The sequence below is a fragment of the Conger conger genome, chromosome 17, assembly GCF_963514075.1.
Source record: "Conger conger chromosome 17, fConCon1.1, whole genome shotgun sequence".
Lineage (NCBI taxonomy): Eukaryota > Metazoa > Chordata > Actinopteri > Anguilliformes > Congridae > Conger > Conger conger.
In genome coordinates, this window is record NC_083776.1 from 4101667 (window position 1) to 4111238 (window position 9572).

General features: G+C 41.5%; 2 protein-coding genes across 3 annotated transcripts in view; both read left to right on the plus strand.

Moving 5' to 3' along the window:
• Window positions 1-313: 313 nt before the first annotated feature.
• On the plus strand, window positions 314-5176 carry LOC133116952 (protein XRP2-like). 2 transcript variants are annotated; one of them, XM_061226984.1, is made up of 5 exons: window positions 314-636; window positions 1883-2551; window positions 2963-3077; window positions 3613-3698; window positions 3812-5176. In XM_061226984.1, the coding sequence occupies exons 1-5, from the start codon at window positions 493-495 to the stop codon at window positions 3893-3895; spliced, it is 1098 nt and encodes a 365-aa protein (XP_061082968.1). In that variant the 5' UTR covers window positions 314-492; the 3' UTR covers window positions 3896-5176. The 2 variants fall into 2 exon arrangements, with proteins under 2 accessions (XP_061082968.1, XP_061082969.1); XM_061226985.1 differs by lacking the exon at window positions 314-636 and adding an exon at window positions 1162-1278.
• Window positions 5177-6031: 855 nt separating this feature from the next.
• The window catches only part of tubgcp5 (tubulin gamma complex component 5), a 19128-nt gene continuing 15587 nt past the window's right edge, over window positions 6032-9572 (plus strand). Inside the window, exons 1-7 of the mRNA XM_061226294.1 lie at window positions 6032-6668; window positions 6843-6896; window positions 6977-7085; window positions 7369-7465; window positions 7798-7877; window positions 8056-8170; window positions 8955-9072. Coding sequence (XP_061082278.1) covers window positions 6535-6668; window positions 6843-6896; window positions 6977-7085; window positions 7369-7465; window positions 7798-7877; window positions 8056-8170; window positions 8955-9072 — 707 coding nt within the window. The 5' untranslated portion in view covers window positions 6032-6534. The remainder of the gene's footprint in view (window positions 6669-6842; window positions 6897-6976; window positions 7086-7368; window positions 7466-7797; window positions 7878-8055; window positions 8171-8954; window positions 9073-9572) is intronic.

Sequence of the window (9572 nt, forward strand, 5' to 3'; positions counted from 1 at the left end):
CTCCTGTGTCGTGGATTGTCACAATATAGTAACAATACATAGACGGAAGCGGACTCGAAGAAATAAATCCGTGTTCATATATTCTGTTTTGTAGCATGTAATTATAATTTGTTTAATAAGAACAGTATTTCTAAACGGTCCAGTAACACGTTAATACTGTAAGTTGCATTAGACGCCCTTCTAGAATAGAAAACAGATTTGATTGGTCGTTGTTTTTACCAAGGTAACGCTTCCTCCTTTCCTTTCGGTGATTCGCTGTTCCTAAGTAACGGATTGCGAGGTGTTGATTGGTTGTTTTGATTGGTAGGGAAACGCAAGGCGCTCAAGAAGTGTTTGTGTTTGTAGGTAGCTACCTAGCTAGCTAGCGAATAAAAACGACAAACATCTACAAAATAATATAAATACGAATTACCCACCGACATAGTGGTGGAAATTCCTGATATCTGACCCGTTTATTATTTGAATTTCCAGAAGTCGTGACATTATTTAGAAATGGGCTGTTTCTTTTCTAAGAAATCCAAAAGAAAATCTTCCAAAAAGGATCTTACTACAACGACGACAGAAAACAGTACAAACAATGCGGTCAGCGACAATGTTGAAGAGGCACCAAAGTACAGCTGGGACAAGCGAGAGAAGGTATGGAGTGCGCTATAATGGCGTTAAGATTAAATCTGTCCCTGCGAGCCGGCTAGCGGTGCGAATGTGTCGTGGGAAACAGTGATTGTGTGACACAATTCAACGCTGCGTAACTGTGGCGAGTTGGAGAGGGTTTGCCTCTCACTGGTCATGCAGTAACGTTTTGTTAAAGTAACGTAACCGTGTTATTAACGTTATATATAGTTAGTCGATAGTTTTTGACCTAACATAGCTAGCAAATGTAGCGTTTTAATGCCCCCATGTGTTCCAGTTCCAGTCTTCTCGTGTAATGCTGGCTTGTTAAGGCAATTTATTTCGGTAGAGCTCATAATCAGATTAGTCAGCACACGTAAGGTTAGGCATTCTGGCTAACTATCTGGCTAGCTAGCCAGCTAGGTATTATGCGAAAGCTAATTTAATGCATGCAATGCACTTTGAGTAGCTTGCTAACGGTCACACCTCTTAAGCCTCATTACCTGCCAATATAAACGCCGCTAAATCGTCGGCACCTGCTTTTGAAGCGAACAGCCTGTGAGCCACGTGGTGTTAAATGCAAACTGAATACAAAGAACGAAGATTTGCTACTTGCCCTGGTTAAGTGAAAGTTTTCAACAGATGGCGTCTGAAACACAAGTAGCTTAGGTATCTAATTTCGGGATAAAATATTACACGACTCACTATCTACAGTTTTTTGTTGTTGTAAAACTGCACTAGTAAAACTGGTACAATTCGGCTCAAGTAGTTATTGCAGTGATGACGGATGGTGATCGTCCATAAATTAAATTGCTTTCATGCGCTGGACGTAAGTTATTTGTCATAGCCCATACTTAAATACTCTCATGCAGTTCAGATGAACTGCGTTGTACGGTCCCTTATTTAGAAGGTTCCCTTAGCCTTATGCGAGGCAGTCTTGATGTCGGCCTACGCTCAATCAGCTTCAGTGTTTCTGAGCTGTGTGGATAATGTGGTGAACCATTTCTGGGGGGGGGGTGTAAGGTACTCTACTGTTATGAAATCACAGGATAGCCATTTATCGCCTAGATGTAGGCTTTCAAAACCTTATAATACCATATTTTGTTATTGTAGGTGCATTTGAACGATGCATCTCAATGTGCTACATATGTAAATACCATTCAGTAATAAATACTACAACTAAAATAGTCAGTATAAGATTATAAAAACAAGGAATTTAAGCATTAAAAGTGTATAGTGTCATCTCAAGAGCCGGTGGTCGTTCTTCTTGCAGGTGGACCCCAAAGACTTCATGCTGACAGGACTCAAGGATGCTACGGTTGGCCGTCTCCCTGGCAAACTGAACGGGCAGCAGTTTGTCATCCAGGAGTGTGAGAACTGCAACATCTTCATCCTGGACCACTCGGCCACCATCACCATCGACGACTGCGTCAACTGCCGCGTTGTGCTGGGCCCCGTCAAGGGCAGCGTCTTCTTCCGCGACTGCAAGGAGATTAAGTGCACGGTGGCCTGCCAGCAGTTCCGCACGCGCGACTGCAAGAAGATGGAGGTGTTCCTGTGCTGCGCGACGCAGCCCATCATCGAGGCCTCCACGGGCATGAAGTTCGGCTGCTTCCAGTACTCCTACCCTGAGCTGGGCGCCCACTTCAGGGACGCCGGCCTCAGCGTCTTCAACAACAACTGGAGCAACATACACGACTTCACGCCGGTCTCCGGCGAGACCAACTGGGGCCTGCTGCCCGAGAGCAGCGCGGTGCTGGACTGCGTGCCGCTGCCGGAGCCCGGATCCGAGTTCGCGTCTGTGCGGATCTCCGCCGACGCCGGAGCGAGCGCGGTGCCGCTGACTCGCGGAGGGAGGCGTAAACAGAGCGACGAGTCCTGCCTCTTCATGTTCTTCGCCGGGGAGCACACCGCCACCGACGCCAGGAAACTCATCGACGAGGCGAGGAGCAACTTCTGGATTCCCCTCTTTAAAATGCATCACACTTTGCGCTTTAGCTGATATATTGGTGCTGGAAATAAGAAAGTAGCCCTGTTACCTACAATGAATGCAAAGACAAACCTGGATATTGATTAGTTTTATTAAACACATAGATAGTATGTAATATATATTAAAACTGGTAAAACATGAGCAGATGAGTACTCGCCAACAGATTGCACAAAATAAAAAGAGTACTACAGAGTAAAATGCAAAGACAAATCAGCCTATGTACCTATTGAAAATTGTAAAATGTCCCACCACCACAAAGTAAATTCCGTATCATATAGTCCTGCTGAAAGTATCTACCCTTTTCACTTTCACACATGCGGTTCCTGTGTAACACACTCCGTTTGTGTCCTCGCACCCACACAGGTTACGCGGAAGGGCTTTGCTGTCATTCAGACCAAGGAGGTGTCGATGCGCCCAGAGGACGTCAGGAGAGTGTTCCAGAACAACGCCGAGACTCTCACAGAGCTGATAACTAAAGGTGTGTTTATGGGTGTGTTCAGGTGGACTGGCTGCCATGTGTACATTACTCACAGCGATGAAAGACACGGTCCGTATTGTGAGGTGATGATGTGATTGCATTGCGCGGGGTGTCCGATTTCGTCCGAAACGGGCCAGTTGGGGGTGCAGGTTTTTGTTTTAGCCCAGCGCTACGACACCTGATTCAGCTAATAGCTAACCGTGGTCTTCAGTTCAGACTTTGATTGGGTGAAATCAAGTGTCGTAGTGCTGGGCTAAAACAAAAACCTGCACCCACACCACACCACACCATTTCAGAGAAGACCGGACACTCCTGATAATTGTGCCTTTCCACTCATGATCTGATAGCTCTTTTCATTTCATTTACCTCCAAGAATGTGTAGTTCCCACCTGGGAAAAGTGTAATATGTGTGGATAAAGCTTTCAATATTTGCTTAAATTTGTTACTGAAATTTAAGGACTATGCTGATTAACATGGAGTAGAGGTATGGACGATGCTGTGGAATATCTGAGAGGTAATTGTCGAGTTATTTTAGGACCAGTGGTGGCTCTGGAGCTGAATGGAGATGGTGTAGTGGAGACCTGCCGGAAAATCTCCAACGAAGTGTTCGGTGGAACCCAGGTAAAGCACCTTGCCTCCTCCATATTGCATTAGTCTATGTATTTTAATCATAGAGTGGACATGATGTGATCTTTAAGTGAGTTTAATACTTTCAGATTTTTTTTCTCTCCCAGGTTTTTGTTTCAGAAAACAAGAATTCCTCCTCAGCTGATGTGGACAACTTCTTCAATTTTGCGGACATGCAGATGGGATTATGAAACCCTGTAACCTGGAAGGAAAATGTAGTATCCGGTTTTTTTGTGTTTATATACACTACCTTTCAAAGGTTTTGAATCACCAAAGAAATGTTTATGTTTTTGAAAGAAATTGACTTTTTCCCCTTCAAGGTAGCATTAGCAAGGTGCTGACGTTGTACAGTTTAAAAGAAAAGCCGCTTCTGAAACTGGCAAACAAGAACAAATGGGCAAAGTAACACAAATATTGGACCTTATAAGAGTATCAGTTTATTTCAAAAACATAAAGAGTTCTCAGTGATCACAAATTCTTGAAAGGTATTGTATTTTAAATGCCAGTATTTTGAATTCCCTCACACAGTGAGCTGAAATCTGTGTGGGTTTAATTTCTATGTTCACTGAAGTTACACTAATCACACAAACGGGATAGAAAGTTTTGTTACATGTAATTGTACACTCGTTTATATATTGAATGTAATTTTAGCTCTCGACTTGTTAGATGCACATTTGTTTTTAAATGTCAGTCTTATATTGACTGAGTGTTTTCATACTTTCCCCAATCATGTATTGCACATAAATGTGTGTCACCTTCACCTGTTTATTGGAGCCACCAGGAGAACCCAATTCCTCTGTTTTAGTCTTTTGACATATTATTGTCTATTTCCAGCTATTTGTTGAGTATGACATGTTTAAGACATTATGTTTGTGTTTTAGCGTTGTGAAACAAGTTAAATTTTGTATAACATATCTTCAGATGTATACTTTTTTGCTTTTGTACAACATTTGTATTGATCATGTTGATGTAAATAGAGTAAGATTGTTTTGTGTATTGGGTTATAAATATTTAAATATTTGCCTTCCGTTCAGACTTTATTACATGTTTTGGTTCAGTACCTCTACTACTAATTTTAGGGAGTTTTATTGCTGTAATGAATCTTAGGCCCTATTATTTTATTTTATTTAGAAATTACCTTTTTTGTTTTGAGTATTGCTTGTTTGCCAGTCTGTATAATTCCTCATATGTTTAGTCCTTGTTTCTTTTTATGTGAAAGAAGTTTGCACTAATTTGTAATGTTGTATTTATGCTTCACCTTGAATGGTCACATTTTACAAAAGTGAAATGTTAATTTATGGTTTCATTTTAACTGATGCATAATTTCGACATGAGATCTAGGCCAGAGACTTCACAAGCAGACCAACTTCACATTGCAACATTTGTAAATTTAGGAATCATGTTTGACTTTTGCGTTCATATTTTGTAGAACTGAATGTAAAGTGGGATACACAATAAACCGTTTCAAGGTCCTCTGTGTCCGAAGTTGTATACAAATTCCATATGTGTATGAAAATGTATATATATTATATATATAAATGTATATATATATGTATAAATTAATATATCCAGCCACTATTGGACTTTTATTGTGATACATAGCGAATACACGATAGATAATGACGTTCCATATGAAAACTAAAACACGTTTCCTGGGAAAAAAATTGGTTCATTGTTACCATCAGGGTTCCACACTGCCCATATTGCTTGTTTTGGTCTTTTTGTTAATAAATACTTCTATTTTTTATAAACACTGTATGTTTTCCAATTTTGTGTTGCGACCCAAGAGGGCTGGTCGTAACATATTGGGCGCTCGTCCGGGATCTGAACAAGACTCCCTGTGGCGGTGTGCGCAAATTTGACTCGGTGTAAAATGCTACCAGAGTTGTATGCTTTGCTTTTTTGTAGTTTTTATAAATGTGAATTATGACTGACTGCAGTTGAAAAAGAGAGACTTTGGAAGAGAACAACTAAGTTTAGAAGGTGCCTTTTTTATTTTTTATTTAGACCATGGGAGAGGTTGGGCCGTAACAAAGTGTGTTATTGATACTTAGAAATAAATTATTATTGTTTCCAGCAAAACTATAGTAAAGTATTCACTATAGAATGTAAATACTTTAGTCTTGTCGGGAGCACTGACACTAAATGGCATTTTCTCTATTCTCTGTTTCTACATAGCTAGCGCATATGCACTAAAAAAGAATGCAAACTTAAAGCTCCAGTTAAATACTGCATACACGTCTGTTGCAATATCAACGACTGTAGACTTCAAAAATGAAATAGATAAGGCTTGCATTGTTCCGTGAAACGCACTGGTTGGCCACCAAACTGTAGCTGAACGGGGAGGTGCGGGCGGGTTGTTTGGTTGGCTCACTGTACTCATATGGGTTGGTTGCACAGGCAGCAATGAAACGGCTAACTCGATAACGACCTGGCGACTGTTCAGAACCGACCACTGCAACTTTACATGATCCTGGTAACCTAAGGCAACTATCTAGGCAAAATATGTATCAGTGCTTCAACATAGTTAAGTTGGCGAAGCTGTCACCAGAGCAATCAGTCACTTCCTAAGCGACCTAGCGGTAGCTACTTGGCTGAATGGTTCTATTGTAGCTACCAGATTGATTAGCACAGCAAATGCAAGATCGAAGCCATTAGTGCATGGCTGGCTAGCCACCTTTGCAAATAGATAATTGTGTGTTGGTTTGTAAGGTGACTGTTTTACAAGCAGTAATCCAATACTAAATGATCACTTGTCTTGCACCGAATTGAAGCGGTTACCTTCTTCTGTACTAGCTAGCTAGCTAGCTAGCAAGCACAATCTATCAGAATGGCTCACTGGACGAATTTCGAAAAAGACATGGATAAAGATGCCAAGCAACTAATAAAACACCTGTGTGCGATAGAGGACGAAGAGGACCAGAATTTTCAAACGGCGCTGAAATTCGCCTGGTCAAACTTCAGGTCAGGATTCTTCACACCTCTCAAAGTATCGTTAACATACTGACCACTACTGATGATGCTCCGGTTCTTAATTGATAACATAGCAAGCTGTCCAGTTGGTCGGGTCGATGTTTGATGACAAATGGTGAATTCAAAACAACATTGACAACATTACTTTTATGCATAATTGTACAGGTTCCATCGTTACCTGGATGTGAACAGTCACGAAGTGCAGCGTTCTGTAAATGGGTAAGTTCTCTTAACAATCGTCTTGAGCAAATTGACTACCTCGCTGCATCTACATTTTACATTACGATTCTCTTTTCAAGGATTTATGAAAAACTTATGCTTCACTCGGACTTGATCAAAGCGCAGAGCTGGATGGAACTTACAGAAGAGTTCCTGAACTCACCCTTACCCAACGTTGAGGGAACCAAGGTACACTACTGTAGAGTTTGTCACTGTATTGAGTGTGCCTTGCTGTCATATAGTGCGTCTACTCTCTGCTGCAAGAACGGCTCAAGCTAGGTTTTGAAACCGCTGGTAGCTGGTTGACCAGTTCAACCAGCTCTATACTTAACATGGTTTGACCAGCTCAAGCTATGTTTTGAAACAGCTGGTATTTTAGCTGTTTTTTGTTTTTTTTTACACCAGGGCTGTCTGTGCCTTGGCTCTGTCCTGTGACAGAGCTTTTATTTTTTATTCATAATTTGCATTGCAGACAGATGTTCATCACAGCATCCTGGCTTTGTTGCTGTTTCTCTCTGACTCTCCGTCAAACTCAAACTACAGTGAGAGACCCAGAAGGAATGAGTTGGGTGAGCATGTTTATGAATGTCCATTAGCTGACATTAGCCAACATCCACTATTAGGGCGGCCTGTAGCATGGTGGTTAAGGTACATGACTGGGACCCACAAGGTCGGATCCCCGGTGTAGCCACAATAAGATCTGCACAGCCGTGGGGCCCTTGAGCAAGGCCCTTAACCCTGCATTGCTCCAGTGGAGGATTGTCTCCTGCTTAGTCTAATCAACTGTATGTCGCTCTGGAAAAGAGCATCTGGCAAATGCCTTGAATGTAATGTAATGTAATTTACTACATTTAGTCAACCCGTATAGGCACATTTGAAAATATTTGTTTCCTTTATTTAGAGAAGGAAGATGACTTTGACTGGGGTAAATATCTGATGGAGGGTGAGGAGATTGAAACGGGCCCCTACCCAGATACACCTGTGAGTTTTCTCCGCCAATTTTCACTTGTTGGTTCCGTGTTAAATCCTGTCCATATCTGTGGATAGAAGTGGGCTGTTGGTAGTAATGTTCAAAACCAACTTTTTTTAAAAACTGCATATTCAAGACTGATGCAAGCAGTGATTGATGTGCCTGAAATGATTTTGGACTCCCTTTCAGGAATGGTCAGAGGAGGAGAGTGAAGAAGAAGACAGTGAAATGTCTTTCAGTAGAGAGGATTCTGGGATACAGGTGGACAGAACCCCCCAGGAGGACCATCAGGTCACCTGGGCAGGTGAGAATATAGTCATATTTGAGCTCACAAAATCCTGTCCTGGGGCTGTTCATTTTTATGGCCAAAATATTAGTTTTCTGTACCATCTTCTAGGTAGCCATGGTATCGCTTACAATTGTAAAAGCCTAACATTACAGGCAGTACAGGCAGTGTGTTTTTTTTTTCTTTCTCTGAGGTTCGATTCAGCAAAACATTACACTTAATCTGAATAATAATAATATCACGTGGGACTTTTATAACGAAAATATGGGCAGCCTGTTGCCTCGTGGCTAAGGTACATGACTGGGACCCAGAAAGGTCGGTGGTTCGATCCCCGGTGTCGCCACAATAAGATCCGCACAGCCGTTGGGCCCTTGAGCAAGGCCCTTAACCCTGCATTGCTGACATTTTAGTCTAATCAACTGTAAAATGTCAACTAAAGAACACATTTGTTTATTAATTTTTTATTCTAAATGTACACCATATACAATTACCAATCCTTCTAAATGCAGTGCATATTTCAAGTCGGAATGTGATTTCTGGGGGTGCATTAATGTGATTTCTCGGGGTGCATTAATGTGATTTCTGGGGGTGCATTAATGTGATTTCTGGGGGTGCATTAATGTGATTTCTGGGGGTGCATTAATGTGATTTCTGGGGGTGCATTAATGTGATTTCTGGGGGTGCATTAATGTGATTTCTGGGGTTTACAGTTGTGGGATTTGGGGGGTTACAGTTGTGTGATTTCTGGGGGTGCAGTAATGTGATTTCCGGGGGTGCATAAACACGATTTGTGGGGTTACAGTGGCTGAGCCGGATGCCCAGGCATGGCTGGAGCAGCAGGTGGTGACCCCGTACTGGGTGTCTCAGGCTCCACGTTTCCCCCACAGTCTGCACCTGCACTCAAACCTGCTCAACGTCTGGTGAGAGACCACTTACTGCCCTAAACACAAAGGCCATTTCTGCAAGCATCAACAGCCAGTACATCAGTCATTAAATATCATTAGCCTGCTAGCAAAGTATCCCAATATCTCAATCTATCATGCAGTTTAATTTGAGGGTTTTTTATTCATTGCTCAAGTACTTCAGTTAATAAATAACAGTTGATTCTGTTCAAAATATCTCAATATGGCTGGTATTGTGGTTTAATTTTTTGATTTTATCATTTACCATTATACCATGATTTTTAAATGATCCATTATCAGTCCTTCTGTTAACAAGTTTCATTACCCTGCATGCAAAATATCCCAATATATCAATCTTTCATGAGGTTTTATTTTTGTGGTTGTGGTTTCTTGCTGAAAAAAAACTGAACTCTTTACGCATAATGACTGTCTCTGTACACATCTGGTCACAATGAGGAGTTTGAATAAAATGTGCATTTACCAGCCTCTTGGTTTTTTTGTTTTAGCAACAAGTGCTC